Raw genomic sequence first — 20,870 nt, 5'->3', positions numbered from 1 at the left:
CTGAACTGAAAAAAAAAATGCTGGAGCTATGAGGAACGTTTGCCATTTTCCTTAAGAAATTACTTAAGAAAACAAAATTCCACTGAGTAGCTGCTGCTGATTTTTCAATTAAATGACTAATTGATCTCTAGTTATCTAATCACGAGATTAATAATAGTTCAAATGAGCCCTGCCTCAGCTAACTACGACAGTAAACCCTGCTTCTACGTTAATGCATGACTTATAATTATCTAATGCTATAACGTACAGTAGCGCAGGGGGCTTTTTTTCTGCAGTGAGTACTTTTAAAACTATTGTGCCTGCATTCTTTTACTTAAGTCACATTATAGAGAACATTTCTTCAATCCCCTTAATGTATTCTAGCTGGGGCTCCATATACACAGGTGGCTGGTTTATCTGAACAACAATTATACCCAATTATAAATGTCAAACATTCTGCCTGAATAAGATGAGTTTTTAGATGGTTTAGGAGATGTAAAGCAGGAGTTTGTCATCTCTAAATGTATACAGTATGTCACAATGCATTCTGCAGATATTACCAATAGCTCTTGTTTAAAATGCACCTAATTTTATTTGGAGCACATTATCTACTTGCAATGCATAATGAAGCTTAGCTTACATGTATGCAAACAAGTGCCTCTGTCTTGCAGCTATACAGTGCAGTGCATTCACACTCTAAATGTTGGATCGTATATCTGCAACACCTTTTTAAAAGGTGCGATTTCCACAAGATGTTCAACTACTTCCCGTGACCAGCGGCTCAAACTATGATCACACAGACATCACAACCTGTTTCACCGTGTTGTCTTCTATTATCACTCCTCGGTAGGAAACACACCTGCCTCCAGTCGAGCCCACAGGAGGCACACATGCTCCCAATTGATGACAAAAAAAACGCATCTTCATTAACTTTTTCTTTTCGCTCTCCTTTAATATCGCCTTCCTCCTGCCATGTGTGATGCTGGTGGCAGAGGAGGGGACAGGTGACGGGAGGGGGCTATCATGAGCCACATTATGTAAATAAGGTGCAGGGGCATGTGCCAGTTAAACCGCAGTGCCGTGCGAAGTGAGACAGAAGCGAGAGGCTTTGGACGGTAGAAGCCGGGGCCGTCGGTAGATGGCGGTAACCCAAGAAACCTGATCCACAGGGTTCTCGGGCACTCTGTCTCAGTTTGCAGCACTCGCACTGAAGGCAGAGGAGCTGAACAGTTTGAAGGACATATAATAATTATTTAAGAAAAACACACACACGCGTACACAACAGCCAGGAGAGCTCACGGCGGGTCCTCTCGAGTTTTGCGCGCAGCCCTCCCGAGCAGGAGACGGAACGCTTTGCCACAAAGAAAAACGGGAACAACTAAAAACACCATGGAAGACAAATCTAATTCGTTCTCCAGCAACAAGGAGGAGAAGGCGGATGGGAATAATGTTTTTCAGAGGCAAGACTCGATACAGAAAAATAACACGGGGAGCCAGAACAAGGACCACGGCAACTCAGTGGGCTTCAAGGGGGAGCGGGAAGAGGCCATGGTCGGGTTTGACGATCTGGACGGGGCGGCCAGGAACCATGGCTTTATGCAGAGGCAATTTGGGGCCATGATGCAGCCCGGAGTCAATAAGTTCTCCTTGCGTATGTTCGGCAGTCAGAAAGCCGTGGAGAAAGAGCAAGAGAGGGTTCAAACGGCCGGATACTGGATCATTCATCCATATAGCGATTTTAGGTAAGGGCTGGAAAAGACACCTGCCACCCCCCTTTTTATCCACCCCTCCCGTCACCCGAGGGTCTGCAAGCTATACACTTTCACACATAACGCTCTGTCATCGGCACACGCACAGCCTGCCCCGCAGCGCATACGCTAATCTACCTCTGTATTTAGGCAATCAGGCTTCCACTGGCTGAAGGCTTCACTGACAAAAATGTGCTCAGTGAGTGTGTGTGTGTGTGAGTGTGTGTGTGTTTCATTGCGGCATTTTATTCTAATAAGAGAGGGATGCGTTAAGGCTACAAAGGTGTATCAGTGAGATGTCCTTGGGAAAAGGGAAGGTGAATGTCAAGCGCACCTTTTTCTGTTTGTTTCACCACAGCGGCACAGTGTCCGGTCCTCATTGCGACATATTCGCGTGTACAGGGGCGACAGTACCTGGACACAACGTGACCATGCCAATGCACCATCACGGTTGTAAACATTTCATTATAGGCGGTGGTATAAGACGACGGGCCTGCGTGCACAAATGCACAGAATGCGGTAAAAGAGAAAAAAAACGTGCAGCGAACTGATTAAAGGAGAAAATGGCCGTGTTTTGAATATATCATTAAAATTTGATTTTTCAAAGATTTGACAGCACTAATGAGTGAGTGGTGTGTTTTATGAGGAGGGGGTGACGGGGGTGGGGGGCGGTTGGGGGGTGATGGTATGCGTTTGTTTCAAAGGAGCTGATCCTGCCACACTTCCTTCCTTGGCTTTTATTGAATGTCACCGTGGCATTAAGATTAGCCTGTTGTTTATATGTTCTCTGGTTTGTCATTCTCTCTCCTGGACAAGCACATAGTGCATTTTCCTAAACAGTGAGGCTCTAAGTGCAAAAAAAAAAATCAGCAGTGTTGCAAATGAGCCCAGACAATGTGAGTTTAGACAAACTGCTTCTAATTTGCTTTCATTTGTTTAGCATGCATGTGAGCACGGTGCGTTCAAACGGTAAACAAATGAGATCAGGTACATCCAGGCCTGGTTCTCCACAAGCTGTGTGTTTACAGTTCAGCACTCAACCAATTAAGCATCTCATCTGCCCCAGTCTCTGCACCAGTGTCCCCTGGCACAGCTTGATGGTGACAATCATCCCGTTTTCCATTGAAGCTAAATGCAACGTGCCAGGACACGTTGATCCCTCCGCCTATAGCACAGAGCTGTCCATGGTCCTGAACTCAGAGCGGGCCTGAGCATGCAGCACTCTTGTTTCTCTCAGTCTGCACGCTGAATTCTAAAGAGCTGATAGTTACAATAGCACTTAAGAATGTGTAGCCTTGCCTTGCTTTTGGTAGCATGCAATAATTATAATGTAACAGTGAAACAGAATACATCACAATAGCTCTAAGCTGCACTCACCATATAAACGCACATAAAGAATAATGCAAACTAGGATATCCTGCACTCAGCCACACAGAGACACAGGCATATGCACATGCACATGTGCTCACACAGATGTAAAATGATGCTGGGCAAGGATTAGTAGCACAACACAGTCAATGAGCTTAGCCATCTCTGAAAACAATTATGTAAAGACATTGACCCCACTCTAAAAGATGGCCAAAGGGTTACATGTGAACAGTTCAGTGATATGCATACCTTTTTTCACAGCTGGCAATGACCTAGTTGTCTTTAGTGTATGGTGAATCTAAATATGAGACGTATTAATGTTTTGTTTTTGGATTTTATTCTCTGCTCAAGGAGATTTTCCTTTTTATTCCACCAACTCAGGCTGGTGAAGGCCCCCTAAGGTTCCTTCCTTCAAAGGGCATTTTTTTCATACGAAGTCCTTGTCCTCTAACCAGTTCAAAGACACAACCCCTTTATAGTAGGGATATTACCTTGTGGCTTGTACTGTGAGGTTATATGCCAGTGCTTCAAGCGACGTATCATTGCTGGTGCATTAATGATGGAGGTGCAAGGGTACACTTTGTTTGGCAGGTTCCCTTGTACTGTGGCTTAAAAGGTAATCTAGTTCTCCAATATGGGGCTTAACTTTACCACTTCATTTTTTTAATATGTTTGTCTACATCATTATGTTAAAATAGTTACTGTCCCCTATTCTTTTCCCTCCTGTGGCTGAACTGTATGACCATAAAGAGAAAACCCTTTACGGTCTTTTAATGAAAACTCTTACGTAAGTACAGTCCATGAATGACACCACTATTCACACAGGCTTAATATCGCTTTGTGGGAGTGTTTGAAACTCAATATCCAATATATTCTTTGTACACAGTGGCTGCTTAAAGATTAATGGCAGGTTAGTAATATTCATTATTCATAGATTTTTAGAGAGGTCTCATGCATGGCCTCATACACCTCGGGTTATGCTAAGGAGAAGCCTTTGTCATGGCCTAAAAGACTCTTCAGAGTCGGTTTTGGAGAGGGTGTCTGTTTGGCCACTGTGTTTTACAAAATAACATCTTATCATAGTAAAAATGGCACATTACTGTTCTTGCTCACCTCGTTTTTTTTAATTTATGCTACTGTGAATGTAACATGCGGAACTTGTACATCATATCTAAGTATTTTGTAAAGATTTGTTTATAAAGGTGCTACCATATATAAATAAAGTCATTATTATTATCTACAAAGGACAATGATCTTTACTCATACAGTATGCTGCGTTTTAATAATGTCATCAGTCATAGATGACTTTGACCTCCATTTATTAGATCTGAAGTCCAAATCCCATTTTTTTCTCTCACTGTATACATCAGAACGGGTGTGTCACATCTTGTAGCACAGTAAGCTTGTCACATTGCAGATTGGACAGGGTCGGGCTGTGCTGAGTAAGATTGTATGGGGTTCCCTCTGATGCTTGGCAGGAGTGGTCTGGCATTGATTATGATGGAGCACTTGTTGTAGGGAGGAAATCTACAACAAGGAATGAGCTGGCTGGATTTGGAGCAGGATTGTTCGTCTGGAGCTGGTTCTTTCTTCTACAACATTTCTCTTGGCAAATAACGTATATGGCTTTTCTGCTTGGTTTTGTTGATTGAAAGTGTTTTTTTTCTGTGATCTATTGGGGTAAGAAACATTTCTCATGAGTTCACACAGGGTACATACATCTGGCAGAGGAACCAATGCTGTGTGTGCAGTGTTGCTGCAGAGCCCACTGTGTTTGGGAACAGTGATCCAGTGATTGCGACTCCCACTTGAATCAATCAGAACAGCCGTTTGTTGGTGTCTTCCAGAGCGGATTGACAAATTGAAGAAGGGCTCTGCAAAAGAAATGACAAGCGACAGTCTGCAGAGTGCAGAGCTCATCTGGATGTGAATGCATAGCCGGGCCAAAATCTCTGGGCACATATGGGCTGGAGCTGGATCTTAGTGTACGACGAGAGCCCTGGGTGAATGTGGAAGTGAAGTAGGTGCATCGATAGAGCTGCCAAACCCGAAGCAGGAGTTTGATTAGTGACTGAGTGCATTGCTGGAGTAGAAGCTACATTTACAACTGGGCGCACATGCTCTCAGCTACTGGTTCAACTGGGGCTGGGTGCACTCTTTTAGGGTTGAAACATTGAAGCAGGAGCTGAATACAATCATGTAGCAACTTGAGGGCTGGGTGCAGTATTGCACATGTCTTTGGAGCTGACTGCATTGGCACACTTTGTGGCTGGCTCTATAAAAAGAAAGGAGGCAACTCGCTTAGCATTTCAACATCTGAAACGCTCTTTGTTTTTCGGGGATTTCATCCATTCTTTAACTTTGCAAACCTCTCTCAGTGCAGCATGTTTTGCTGTTTCTTCCTGTTGTATAGTTTCTAATTCAAGAAGTGCAACACAATGTTTTATTCATTAGATAAGTGGGTGTCTTAGAGGTCATGTACAGTATAAATGCCACCTACACAAGCCACGAAGAAGCAGGAATATCTTTGAGACGTGGGCACTTATATTAATGAGTGGAAAACATCACACATTTGCAGTACTTGAATCTTGGCAATTTAACAGATTCTTGTATTGAATTCTTGAGAAGTAAAAGGATATTTTAGGATTTTCCTTTTAAACACTCATTCATTTAAACAATTGTTTTAATACCGTGGTATCAATGTTCATTATTACCCTATTTGCAATATGTGTATAAGTAGTACTTTTTGCATTTTTTTTATCAATTAACTCATTTTAGATCAGGGATTTTGACTTTTTGAGGTCTAGCTTTCAAACAGTTCCTCTTTATTTTCCCCTTTGTTCTTATTAAGCACTATTTTCTAACCACAGACTAATGCCGCTATCTAAAGTAATCTATCATCGTCCCTAAAGATACCATTATGGTTTCATCTTTATGTTTGTTCTTGTTCCTCTCAGATATGAATAGTTTTTCAGTGTGTATTGTTATGAAGCTGCTGAAAAGATGAGTCATAGCGCTTGTCATCAGTTCTGCCTCTTATTAAACATTGCAATATAAATAAAAAGTCATGCCACATACACAGACTGTACTGTATGCACATTATCCTGGCATGTCAGCTGAAGGGGAGGCAGTAGACAATAGTGTGTGAATGATGGTGTGTGTGGCATTAGCTTACAAATCTCATTCTCATTGTTGCACAAGTACATTTCTACCATTCAAATTTGAGAGGAATGAAGAGCGTCAAATAATCCAAAGTGCATCATGCTCTGTGCTTTGATGTCCCACTAAAGGTGTTATGTCAAGGCTCTCCTTATGAGGAGTGCACTCTATAGCCCCACGATTCAATACCTGTTGATGTAAAAATACCTATGGTGGATGTTATGAACCACCTTGATGACCGCTGTTTAGTTGAAGCGAAGACAATTATTGGACACATGATCTGTGGATATTTATAAAGCCAAGGCCCTGTCTTAATTCATTCAATAGGATCCATTACTGGGTGGCCAGCCAGACAGGCAGCCTGCCAACCGGCCAGCCAGGCCATTTCCATCTTCAACAGCAGAAATGGATGGGCGGGAAAGGCAGAGCAGAGGCAGGCGGTGATGGCGTCAGTGGAGAGTTTTTAGCACGGAGATAGGATTCTTGAAAGCATCTATTTTCATTCACGGTTGCTCTGCCTTTGTCGAGGTCCAGGACACTTCGTGAAAAGGGCAGGGTGCTGATGAATCACTTCTGGCTCTGTTCATCACAAGGCTGAGGGTAGGAACATTAACGCAGCCAGGAAGGATGAGAGGGTCTTATTCTGACAGGGCCCTGAATGCATACAGCAAATGACAGCCGCATATTTCTTAATGTCCTTGAATCTTTGTTAACTTTGGAGCCTGACAAAAGACTAAGAAGCGGTTTAGGTAACAACACAAGCAAATGCAAAAAGCAGAGAATGAATTCAATGTGTTTGTTTTGATAGCTGGTCTGGCTGCGTGCACATGTTACTGCATGTTGGTGCATGTTAGTTTGTGTGGCTGTTGGTATTTCATGTCTTGGGTCTGTGAGAGCTGTGTTGAAGTAGTCACATTCTCTGGAACCTATGCACCTATGTGAAAATGTCTGCATTAACTGTCTACAAGACATTTTCTACCTTGCATTACTGATTTATGTGTGTCACTTTACAGGTTCTACTGGGACTTGATAATGCTCATCATGATGATGGGGAATCTAATCATCATTCCTGTGGGAATAACCTTCTTCTCAGAGCAGACTACCACCACCTGGCTGGTCTTCAATGTGGCCTCGGACACCATCTTCCTGGTGGACCTGGTCATGAACTTCAGGACGGGGATCGTCAACGAGGAGAGCTCCGAGATCATCCTTGACCCCAAGGTCATCAAGATGAATTACCTGAAGAGCTGGTTCGTTGTGGACTTCCTCTCCTCCATTCCAGTGGATTATATCTTTTTAATAGTGGAGAAAGGCTTTGACTCGGAGGTATATAAAACAGCCCGTGCCCTGCGAATCGTCCGCTTCACCAAGATCCTCAGTCTTCTGCGTCTGTTGAGACTGTCCCGACTCATCAGATACATACATCAGTGGGAGGAGGTGAGTATATGTAGGTTTGTCTGTGTGCATCAGTAAACAGAAAAAGAAGAGATCGGACAGCGATACTGAGTGTTATGGTTGTTGATATTTCTGTGCTGCGTGGATATCTCTGGCTGGATGCTTTTCCCAGAAGCCCAGCAATAACCTTGAAAGGTTAACGCACAGATATAATTGTGTACGTTTAATACTAATAGATGCTGTCAATCATCACCGGTCAAAAGCTTATCTGTGGATAACAAGTGGAAATGTCAGTTTCAGCTCATTGATGGGTGAAATTAATTAGTAATTGCCTCCATTTTTTTCATTAAAAAATGCTTTAGTTTTAACTATACAGTGGGTAGATATGGATTCAAGGTGTACTATAATGTAGGCAACAGTATAATCGAGAGTGTAATGAATTATCTATAAAGGTAATGTATATAAGAGGCTTATTAACTCCTTTCTTGATGTTACAGTATGTTAGTGTGGTTGTGCTCGATGACTCTGGTGGTTTTTGTGTGAACATCCACAAGGTTAAACCCCACTGGACATAACACAGAGTGATACATTATTACTCTCCATTGCACTCTCTGACTCAGAGTGTTTAACCAAGCTTTCTCCTTCTCCGTCTCCTGGTAATGATTCCATTACACACAGAAAGATTGTGTGCTTCTCCATATCATGACTGAACCATTCCAGCAGATGGATACACTTTTGATATTGTCACCGAAAGCACTGACATTAAGTTTGATTCGAAGTGTAGCCCAGATATAATAACACTATCCTTTTAAATGAGCTAGCTGCTCTCTCTCACCTCGTCCTCAATGTCCTTGCCCAACAGCTCCCTGTCCCTCCCTTATTGTCTGCCTCCCCTGTTGTTATCACTGCTGTTATCCATGCTGTTTGTTACACTGGTTAAAGCAAATTGTGTTGCTGTCAGGTCTTAACCTGAGCCTTCATTCTCTGGAGGGCACACGCTGTATTATTCATTGATACATCAGTAACAACCAGTGTAATTCTATACCGATTTATCACAATTTGTGTCCCATGATAACTATGGTATCACTAGACAGCGATTCTGCGATACTCGATACTCTCCCGACCAATATGGGATTTTTCAGAGCGATACAGATATGCTGGTAGATATTGTAAAGTCTTGAGCAGGAATGTGTAGATTTTGCACCGGTGTGACTGTGCAAAGGTATTCAGAAGGCTACTGTCTTAAATAAATAACTGAATTTAAGAATATTGTTATCAACTTCATTATGCATTATGAAGAAAACACACTGAGAAACATAAATAGATAAAAGTGACTAGCTAAATATCACTCTATGTTCATTATCAGTCAATTGCTGACTGTAAATTTAGAATGAATGGAAATCAAATTCCATTAATCCAAACAGCATGGGCTACACACTACACGGAGGTAGGCTGGCTAACTTACGTCATTAAGTGTATGCCTAGCTTAAGGTGTGTGCCTGTGATATTGTTACATACGGGCGCGGTGGATTTTTGCAAAAGAAACAACAAGCTCTAGGTGCAAGTAGAGGCACCTTTTTATTCTGAAACCGGATGATTTAGGTTTTTTTTATTGGAGCATAATGTCGAATTAAGTGAATATGATCAAACAAATGTTGCCGACTGCGACTAAAACATTTTTACAAAAGAATGCAGAAAATACACATTTCTCTCTTTGATAGAAATTAATTGCACCAGTGTAGCTTTAATGTATCGTAAGAGGAAGTAATATGATATATCGCCTCATCAATATTAGTCCCATACGAGCAACAATATAAATGCAAAAACAGATTATTTACTGTATGAAGATGCATTAAACAAACTGTTATGCCAGTATCTGGCCAGACCTTAGTGTAAATGGTACAATTGTGCAGTGTGCCCAATTCCCAGCCCCCCTTGGTATGGATCAGTGAGCATGTATGGACTAAGGAAAGATCATCTTTGCGCTTGAGTACCAATGAGGGAGCAGATTTTTATAGTGCTTGTTTTTTTTTGTATATGTCGTAAACTGTGTTATATTACCCTTACTGCATATTGTGGCATTTGAAAAAAACAAGTTATGCTTCAGCAGAGTATTATTCAAGCTCCAAATGTGGATTTCCTGTGAGACCCTAACACACACACACACACACACACAATTATATATCACAAACCATATTCTGAACGTAAGAACCATATGGATATCAGTTGCTTGGTGATATTGTCTTGGCATGCACGCTATGTGGGAAGTTGATTGCCTTTCCACCTTCAGATATAGGGGCAGTTCTGTGTAAGACATTACCATCTAGTTTGCAGAGCTGTATGCAGTGGGAGGATGAGATGGTATGGACCAGGTTAGAAACACAAATAGACGGTGCCGCAAGGTTAATGAAAATCTGCAGTGAGCATGCAGGGAGGCAGGCAGTGCAGCATATAGGGATGTGTCATAATGCTCAGATACAACACAGCCCTGCACTCTCACTTTGTCCCTCTCATGCTCAGTCATTCCTCTTTGTCTCCACTCGTCTTTCTGCTTATCAAACTCTGTCTGCCCCTCTGCCCCCCCCCCACCCTCTCCCCGGCATGCCTTTTCTCTCTTTCACCCAAGGTACTTCAACGTGTATGTCTCCTTGTCTTTCTCTACATGTTGTTGTTGTGTCTAATGTTTTATATGTTTAGGAATGAAATGCCGTTTTCAGTGTAACCACATTAAATAGACACAATAAAACAACAGTGAATCAGACACATGGACAGGAGACGTGAGAGGAAAGAAAAAGCTCTCGGTGGAAATATTCCAAGCTGTCGTAATGTGTTAGGTGTACGATGCAGGATTAGCACATTAATGAAGGGACAAATGCAGTCTCCTGCCATCATAATGGGTTCTTAAGCAGTGAACAATCGTTACATCAGCCTTGGGACGGACTCAGTTAGTTATTCAGACAGTTGAGTTTGGGCAATAAATCATCTTCAAGCCTGTATGTCCGTCATTTCCTTCCTCTGTCGTGTGCTCCCTGCCCCCTTCTTTTCACTTTGTCACCATCTCTTCCCTCCATCTGCTGAGTAAAGAGGGCCATTATTTCATCAGCCCATCAGAACTGGGCTAAGTCAGATTTGTTTTTTCGCCAACCCTCTCTTTTGGTCTTATTCTGTGGTGTCTTCTTTTCCTCCCCAGACTCACACCCCTTTAAGCTTAATTTTTTACCTCACAGGAGCAGAATTTTCCTGCTTGATGACATGATAGATAACAGAAATACACACGTTAAAAATATTCTGAAGAGTTGTCTAAATGTGTTTTTGTCTCATGTCTCACTACTTCCCTTGATAAAAGTGCTTGGGTCAAAACAGGAACCTTTTACAGACAGTACTGCTGGGAAGTGGCTACAGGGTATTATGGTATAAGCGGAACAGCTGAGTGGCAGCATTATTAGTTCCCACAAAGGAACTGATGTATCTTATTTAAGCAATTCACTCCCATTCTCACTCATTAGAGAGGAGGAGTAGATGACTCCATCTGGCTGTGCCAATGAGTCAGAAAAATAATGATGGCAAAAAAAAAAGATCCATATTTGATGCAATTGTTCGAATAAGCATTATTACCTCGAGTGAGTCTTTTCTATTATTAAGCAGGCTGAGGCTCTATATAAATACTGTGAAAGTATCAAAACTCTCAATCCACAGAGGAATACACACAGCCCATATTCACTAAAACAGAGCTATACAGACAGGTCGGATACAGGTATATTCACACACACTAACATTAAAACATGTTTACATGTTCTAGTAGAAACCCAGAATATGATATATAAGTATGAACCTGAAAATTAGCACAATATGGGACCTTTAAGATCACTATTAAGGTGGAATTTGTGATTTTCTTTTTATACATCCTCCAACCCCTCTAACTGTATCCATATGCATGGCTCTCCCAGTGTTTGTTCAATCATTCATTCGTTTGTTTGCTCACACATAATTATTGCAATGCATGGTGCTTAGGGAAATTGCAGCATACAGTGTGAAGGTCACGCAGAGCAGTAAATACGCTGTGTACTCAAACACTACAATTTAAACAAGCACCGACGAAATGGAGGCTGCTGCACTCTTTACACATCTGGGAGCGACACAGTTGCTTCTTATATTCTCGTAGTGACCGTGTAAGCACTTCAGTTAAATATTTGAAAGGACTCTAAATGGCATCAGCATGTTCAGTTAAACTCAAAGAGATGTATAACCTGCACGCAGCACAGAAATAGTTTTTGGCACTTTGTATATGTGTCATAAAAGGGAAAGAGAAATGATGTAGACAAAATCGCATCTTATGCCTCGGGAAATGTTATTTAATGTTGTTTTTCCTTTTTTAATATGATCTTGAGCATTTTGGTCATTTTAATAGTGTCTTTGTGTAAAATTTGCATTTTTTTAAAAACTGCACAAAATGCGCATGGGTCAAATGTAATGTAATGAAAGCCACTTGTAAGATAATTAGATAGATAGATTAGATAATTACTCTAAAGTCGCCTCAGCTCCACAAAGCATTTTAGCTCTTTCTCAAAAATAATCTGATAAAGCCACTGTAGTCTGGGTGAACATAGCGAGCATCTATCAATCAAAGAGCTTTTTTCATCGGGAGATGGTGGCAACTAAAACGGAGCTAAAAAGAGAGTGTGACGGGAATTACAGTTACAGGGGTTTCAAAACACGGGACAAAACATATTCTTTATTTCCTCATGATGCAGAAGTTTTCTTCTTTCTTTGCATGCAATGTACAGCCCTGTATATCCAAGCACAGGAGAAGTCGCCCTTAAACGCCGTGCCAGCTGGGCTGTTTGCACTATCCGTATTTAAAACTCTACAGAACATGACCCTGCGGGCACTCTTCCAGAAGGGAGCCGTTGGTGCAGGCGTTTTGATGAGGGCTTTCCTTGCAAGAAAATTATTTGGAATAAACTTGCATGAAGAAAGTCAATCTTATTGTTTCTTCATCTTTCTTGATTGACCCTTATTGACTAATTTTTGGGCTAACAGCCCATTGAATATTGGACTTCTATTCATCAGGTGGCCAGAAACACAACTCCAAATGAAGTTCTGATGTTGCTCACCCAGACAGAACTGACAAAAAAAAACCCTCCTCATAAGCTCCTAATATTCACCTACAGTGGCCCACATGGAAATTATATTTAATGAGTATGAAATACTTTAATAAAATAATGAGAACAGTTATCAGGGGCATTTTTTGCCCTTTCATTTTCAATTTCACAGGCATTTTAAGATCTTTCAAGGGCCTTTTTTTCCCCCCTGCTCCGATTCATTTCTAATTCTGCCTCCCTTATGTTTTCTTATGATTTCAGGTCCTCTCATATACAGAGCTAATTATCCCATTGACCTTATAGTCATAGTTTTTACTTTTGGATAAGTGCTAATGTTGGAGAGATCTCACAGGAATAGACTGATACACCACCTCATCCGGTGCATAGTTCATTATATTTAATAAAAACATGCATTTTTAAAGCGCTGTAGACAATCCCCACAGCGCTCAGTGCCACATCTGGCTCATCACAGCTACCAGGCCTCTCGCCAGATCCCAGCTTGAGCACAAGGGCTCAGGTTGAGCTTGTGGAAGCAAACCAGCCCCCCAGGGGTGGTTATAGCCTTTTCTGGGGTCCAAGGCAGAATTTGTCTGTTACTTTACTGTACAACTTGACATTAGTCACAAATCAGTGAACCTGATCTTTGAGGCACTGCATTTTATAAAGTAGCACCATTTAGTACTCAGGGATGGGAATTGATAGGATTATATTGATACCAGTGTCATTATTGATTCTGTTCATCACTCCCTTTCTTTGTTGATTCTCTTAGTGATTCCTAATCAATTTTGTGTGACAGAAAGTAGGCTTACACAGGGTTTCAGCATCAATGCAACTGTTTTATTATCTGTGAGTCTGAATAGAGTGTTGATGGAGTGAGAGACTATATGTACAGCTTTCTTTTTTAGTTTGTTTTTCATCTGCTAAGCCTACCTATGAGGTGCTGAAATTATTGGAACACCACGCTCTGGACCGTTTCTTCCTTTTCGCCATGACTCCTCCAGCTGTGTAGCATAACGTCACACGTTTGATGCAATGTGCAACTGGCATTGAGAAGAGGAACTGATAAGCTCTAGGCATACGATTCTGGTTCCGATCCAATTTGTTACCGGTACTCGATCCCTATCCCCAACTATGCCTATGCGCAGTGGAAGGTATATTTACCAAAGTTAAGAATGAAGAATCATCAACAAACCTGTACTTAAAAGAGGAACATCTCAGCTTTTCAGACGTTAGTTAGTGGTATCACTTTAGACAAAGAAAACTGAGACTATTTCTGTTACCATGCTATAGTTATAAGTTACACAATATTGCATTTAAGTCTAAACATTCTCAGTTTAAATAGCTTTAACTTAAATAACTGGCAAAAATTCAAACAATCAATTTAACTGAGTTACTTTATCCATTTGTTGTATTTGATTATCATTATCAATGTTATCAATGATTGCGCTATACATCATCTTTTGGGAGCTAATTATGGTTTATTGTTGCTGCATTGAAAATTTAATGAATAAATTAGTATATCATTATACAAGCTGATTAAAAACATGCAAAACTAGAGAGCTAACGTTAGTCTAAGCTTGTACAATCCCTACTAGTCTGCTGGGATAAATTAAAGATCCATTGTTACAATATATCCTTTATTGACAGACCAGCTGTGAAATAATGATGTATTCCCCGAGATACTGAAGGGTATTTGTCCTATTCGGTATTTAACTGAGAAACTGTTTTGCTTTGTGGCAGCTGAAAATGTCTACAGTGAATGCATATTGTAGATGCATTTGGCTAATTCTACCTCTGATTAGGGGTTGTTTTCCTCTTTACTAAAACTACAACATTATCTGGTCATGTTGCAGAGTCAACTGTATTTTGATACTGTTATAACACACTGTCACACATGATGAGTTACACAATGATTGCCACCCTTTATAGTTGGTATAAACATGCTAGAGAAGCTGGACATGAGGTAATAATACCAGTTTCACCTACTTTTCACCTTACTTTATTCTATTATTTATTCTTATTCCTACCCAAAAGTGCAGAGCCACTACATCGATAAAGCATACAGTATACTGTATTTCTTCTGGTGATGTACTCTTCTCCCTTTGCATCCAGTTGGTTTTCATGCTTCTGAAACAGTGCTCCTGGTGATTAAACTGTGTCATCATCTCATGCCATCGTGTCATCACCAGGGTTGGGTTAATGGCATAAATATGCCCTGTAGCATCGTATTTTAAGGGCCTTTGTCAATCAGATGCACAGTATAGTCATGATGTGGGTTGTCTCCTTTCATTATTAAGTGATGTTGATTTCATGCATGCAGGCATGCAACAATAAATATATTAGTTTTAGAAAATGAACTGTATGTGCGTGAGGCACATTGCAGCTTCCTGTAGGAAGTTGCCACTATGTTGAGCCCCCTATGTGCAGCTCCACTTTGTCAGCATCAGAAAAATTTAGCTGTCAAGGTGAGAGACTGAGTCACGGCTCAGATCAAGATCAGATCGTGCTGTTCATTCACCACAAAACGCTGGAAAAGATACTGACATATGATTTGTCTTTTAAGCCGCTAGTTGTTTTTGTTTTTGAGAGGTAGGCCTGCTTAGTGCGTGATAAAGGCGACTGCAGCATGATACAAGTGATCTGTTTAATTTTAGATCGGGGATACCTTGTCCAAAGCACAATGATTAACAGTTCAGTCGGTAAATTGATCTGAAAGGAGGGAAAATGTGAGCCAAGTGACCTGGGTATCTAGTTCACTGCGTGGGAACAGTAGAGGGCATCACACTAAATTTGGTCTCCACTGAAATTGTGTGACTGTCTAAAAGCAGACATCTTTTTTCCTTTAGACACTGTCTATCAAAAGACTGACAGTGGAAGTGCTAATGTTTCTACCTTTTCACAGTCTCTTGTGTTTTTTTTAGTTTAATCCACATGCTTAATGAAAGCCAAGACAGAACTTCAAAGGTGTTTCTTAATATACATCGTTATAAGAATAGCTTTTTTTTTAACCTGTTGCATATCTTATAATGTAGAGTACAGTTACAAAATTAGATACATTCATGCCAAGAAAATAAGCATTTCATGTCAAGGTATAATAAAAACAATACATGAATAATAATAAATTTACTTCCTATAGCACATTTCAAAACTTCCGTTACAAAGTGATTCACGAAGACAAATGAAAGGAAGCAGGAGAACAATCATATACAAAATCCCAGTCTACAAATAAAAATACAAATAAAACGGCTAAAGTAAAATAATAATAAGTACATAGAAAAAAACTGATCAAATCAATATTTATTTATATGCCACTTTTCATACTTTTTACAACAAAACAAAGACAAAACAAAACATGAAAAACTAAGAAAATAATAAAATAATGATAAAATGAGTAACAGATCAAATAACTGGCCAAACACTGAAAGTGAGATGATTTAAAGGTCCCATATTATACAAATTTTCTATCACTTTTAAACATGGGACTGTTGATCTTATGAGATGAGACGGTACATAATAGGATGGCAAGTGACAATTATCTTTCATGATTCTTGGACACATACCCATGAGAGGTCTTTCAGTTGCTTTTTCTCCAACCAACAGTCCCAAATTCAAAGGTTAACAGTTAATAGAAAGCACAGACTTTGTAAGAGGAGCAAAAGGAGATCACGATGAAGCCACTGTCTGCTGTAATTTGCCACCTCAGCAACAGATAGGGTCGTGTCAAAGGAGATTAGCCGGCTTTGGTTTATAGAGTCCTGTGGACTTGCACCTGTCTCTGAACAGACTACGCCAAGTCCTTGGTGACTTGAGGCCTCCGCCCTAGTCCCATGCTGGGACGCAGGTGCATAAGCACACACACACACACACACACACACACACACACACACACACACACACACACACACACACAGCGCAGATCCAGAAGGTGTACTGAATCATGAAGTGCTGAATCATGCATCAGGTTCAAAGAGAGAGCGAGAGGGACAGATGGAAATAGAGAGCAGGAGAAAAAAACAAAAGGAGGAGGGCAATATGTGTTGCATTTAAACTTTGTGTGTGTTTCACACAGCAGCAACAGTTCCTGTACTATGTTCCCCTGATTGATTTTCTATTGTGTTGAGCACCAGCCTCTCTGTAATTACGGCTTGTAATTGAAGTAAGGACAAAGGTTTTTAAAATGTGACCCAGTAGGGTTTTTTTTTTCTCTATTTGCATGCAATCGAGCTGTGCTCTGTTTCAGCTGAACCTACATGTGATTTATCTCAGTGATTGCAACACTACCTTACAACATGAATCTATACTGTAAGTCTACAATGCATCACAGATGCAAATGGCATTTATTGGAGGATAACTAAAAGGAGCCTGGCCTCATTACCATGTTCTCTCAAATGGCATTTAATTGTAGGACACACATACAGTACAGTGGTGAGGAGCAGGGATGAAATCCGCCTTCTGTGAGAGAGCCGTGTGGAGCAGAGCCATCAGCTGATGACTGTATATTACTCTGATGTTATTTGATGTGATGTGATGTGCGAGGCTGAGGATCGTTGTGGGACTGTGTCACGTCTATGTGTTTGTGTGTGTGCATCTTGATATTTCATACCCTGTAGCCTAGAGATGACACATGGCAGCTTTTTCCCCTTCCTGAATTAAACTTTAAATATCAATGTATGGCTTCACTGCAGCAAAGACACATAATGGAAATAACGAATCACGCACTCGGCCGGTAGAGATTTACAGTAACTCTGCTAGAAAAGTTTCAAGTTTGGAGCAGGTGTTGGTTAGCCCAGATTCCGTGTTGCTGCAGCGGGGCACACATAGCACACAACAGCTGGTTGTTTGTATTAAATCACCCCAACTAGACCAACTGGGGACATTGGACATCGTTTTACTAAGCACACAAAGGCCTGGAATCACTCAAGGGTATGTTCAGGACTCACAGGGACAACTGTTCTGTGCCTGGAGATGTACATGTCATTTATCAAACAGAGGATGCAGCCTGTACATCATGAGTGAAGTTTACATTTATTTTTTTATGCATTACAGGAGGAGGGAAAGAGCTTTAGAGACTGCATGAAGGTTAATGAATACACACTAATGTAGAGGTTTGAGTGGAATCTCGACCTTTTAAAAAGAAGGTGCCAATGTTGCAGCTGTAATAAATTTGATATCTAATGCACCATGACATTTTGATGAGATATTTCTAGGGTGCATTGGGATGAAGTTCCGCAGGAGTCTGGGGAGACTTCAATCATTTCAGTGCCGCCTACATCCTCCGTGCAGCTGCGATGTGAGCTTCTGCTCGAGCAGTTGATCTTGTCTTGGTCACCTGTCTCTGCTTTGGTGCCTCTCCACCTTTTGAAGTGACTTTGATATCAACAACATATCTGATCTGATATTGCAATTGGGCTGTGATTCACAATATTTGAGAGAATGATTATTTTTGCACTATTATTCTCGTTTTCATTGAAAAATCTAATAAAATTATCATGGTGTTATTTTTGTACCGAACAAAGAAGTCTGTATAATATGACTTGTAGTCCGAACCATTTCTACAGCACCATAGTTCTTAATTCAAAATGTCATTTTGACAGATATTTGCCTTTCAAAACTATTTCACCTGCCTGTTATTTGGATATTGCATTAGTCCATATTGAGAAATTGATAAAATTGCAATTAATTGTGCAGCCCTATTATCGCTATAACAGTAACATACTGAACAAAATTAATATAATACAAAGAAATCCCATATTTAAAAGAAAAAAAAATATTATAAAGCAAGTTAAGGTGCTATATAAATACCATGAAAAAGTATCAAAAGCTCAATCCACAGAGAAATGCACACAGCCCGTATTCAGAAACTGTGCCTTTAAAGGAGCCGTCTGGACTTCTGTACGGTATCGATGTCACAACTATACTATATATAGGTAGAAGTGCTACAGCTGCAGCTATTCCCTGGTTGCAGACATGTAGATATGGAAGAGTTTTTTAGACAGAGGGTGAATCCATATAAGAATATAATGTATTATTTGAACTGAATGTAAACATGTTCTATTAAAAAACCCAAAATGCAAATATGAACATGAAAGTGAGATTACTTGTCCCCTTTAAGCTGCAGCTCGATTTGTCATCAGTAAATACAAGTGCTGCGCAGGTACTATCGAACATTATCCAAAATTGGACAAATGAAAATTGCTGCCCACTCCTACTAAGCACAGAACAGGGAATTCAGTCATTTCTCATCCGCGTTCAAGCTCCGTAGTGTTTGTGCATGCTTTATCCCATTTGGTTGTGCAAGTGCATCTTTTTATTCAGGTTTGACTTTCCGACAGGATAGCTTGTGAATGCCTCAATTTTATTTACAAATCCGATTATATTCCGCTTTGAAGAGTACGGTATGTATTTTGCTGTTGGAGGGTGCAGCAGTGTACTGTAGCATTTTGATGGTCATTGTCATAAACAGATTCCGGGAACACCCACCATGTATGCAGAACTGCAGAGCATGACCAGGCAGGCTGTGGGAGCTGCAGCCTGCGGGGGGCTAAAGAGCTCTGTCACGTGTCTTTATGTGTGACAATCTGCCTGTCACACATTTGACAAGTTGCGAGGAGGGGGACTTTTCCTTGTTGAGGGTGTATTTATCTATTTAAGCAGTGTATTTAACATTGATGCAGTAAACAAGAATTTGTAATTTTGTCTATGCAATTATGTATTCTAAAGACATACAAAGAATAAATGAGTTGCCACTTGATTTATTTGACCTTTAGATAGTGCTTCGTTAAATACATTAAGGTATTTAAAATGTTGAGTTATCTTTCTCCCATGCACGGATAATAATGTACTGCTAAATATAGTTCAACAAAACAGCAGCTCGCATTTGTTGGGTGTGCACTTTAATTTCTCTCTCCCTCTTGGTTGATTTCGATCTTTTCACCCTCCCACACACACACACACACACACACACACACACACACACACACACACACACACACACACACACACACACACACACACACACACACACACACATAAGTAAAGTCACACAAACAACAGCCTAATGGACTCCTCCAGTCCAATTCTGTCTCACAGACAAAAATGAAGGACAATGCTTTTTTCCCTCCCCTCATGCTGTCTGTGTTGTTGTCCTCTCTGTTTTAAGACACGGCTCCCTGACGATGAACATAATGTGCCTTGAATCATGTTCCTGCTCAGCTCACTGAGGGAAGCTCACTCTTGGCCCAAAGGGTGGAAAATCCCAGACTCCACAGCCTGAAAGAAAGAGTTTTTTTTCTCCTCATCTCCTGTAGATTTAACCCATTTTTCCTCGCCAAGTCCCCCAGTGCTCCTTCTGTTGCTAGTTGGTCTTGTTAACTGCAGTCAAGAGTGATAATTGACCATATGGTTTCGAGTACAGAGTTAATCATCAGACCCACGGTGTTAACGTAGAGGGGAAAGTACAGCTTTAAACACACTTATTATAGTGCCACTGCTATGCTTTATTTCTGTTTTGTTGGATCAGAGACTGGAAGTAGTTTACACACTTTAAATGCAAGGTAGTTAAAATGAGTATGTCACCTGTAAACCCTTCACAGCAGCTCTTATACACTATTGTGTATTAAATGAATAAAAGGGCGGATTAGAGCTGGTGTGCTGGCATTGCGCTTGATATATAAAATATGGAATGTACCACACATCCACCCGAACAGATCTTCTATCGAGATCTTCGTGATACCTGCATGAATGATCAAAAAGAGAGGGAGGCTACAAAGCATTCAGGTCAGAGAAGTGATAGGTTAAAAATAGCTATTCAGTGGTTCTCAAGCTTTTTTCAATCATGTACCCCATTTAAAAAAAAAAAAAAATGTCCACAGGCTTGTATTTCACTGAGGATCAGATTGTAATTCTCCATGTTTTCAGCTGTATTGCTGCAACCACAAATACATCTTTTGATATTTGTCTCTCATTTAATATCTTCAGTTACTTCAATTGTCTCCCCACTCACACATTGATTGTATTGATGCAACATTTATGGCAGTTTGCGTTTCCATTGAAAATAGGATTATTGAACATAAAATGCGGATTATCAAACTTACATTTGTATAATCAAGCATCACTGATA

At 40.6% G+C, this 20,870-nt stretch overlaps 1 protein-coding gene across 1 annotated transcript in view; it reads left to right on the top strand.

Moving 5' to 3' along the window:
• Positions 1-1,368: 1,368 nt before the first annotated feature.
• hcn1 (hyperpolarization activated cyclic nucleotide-gated potassium channel 1) overlaps positions 1,369-20,870 on the top strand; it is a gene marked incomplete at both ends in the record, with an annotated part of 72,670 nt that continues 53,168 nt past the window's right edge. The window contains 2 exons of the mRNA XM_083929927.1: positions 1,369-1,721; positions 7,268-7,691. Coding sequence (XP_083786053.1) covers positions 1,369-1,721; positions 7,268-7,691 — 777 coding nt within the window. The remainder of the gene's footprint in view (positions 1,722-7,267; positions 7,692-20,870) is intronic.

This window comes from Echiichthys vipera (genome assembly GCF_963691815.1).
Source record: "Echiichthys vipera genome assembly, chromosome: 16".
In the NCBI taxonomy this organism is placed as follows: domain Eukaryota; kingdom Metazoa; phylum Chordata; class Actinopteri; order Perciformes; family Trachinidae; genus Echiichthys; species Echiichthys vipera.
Note: the sequence above shows the minus strand (reverse complement) of the source record. Positions and strands in the feature narration are given on the sequence as shown.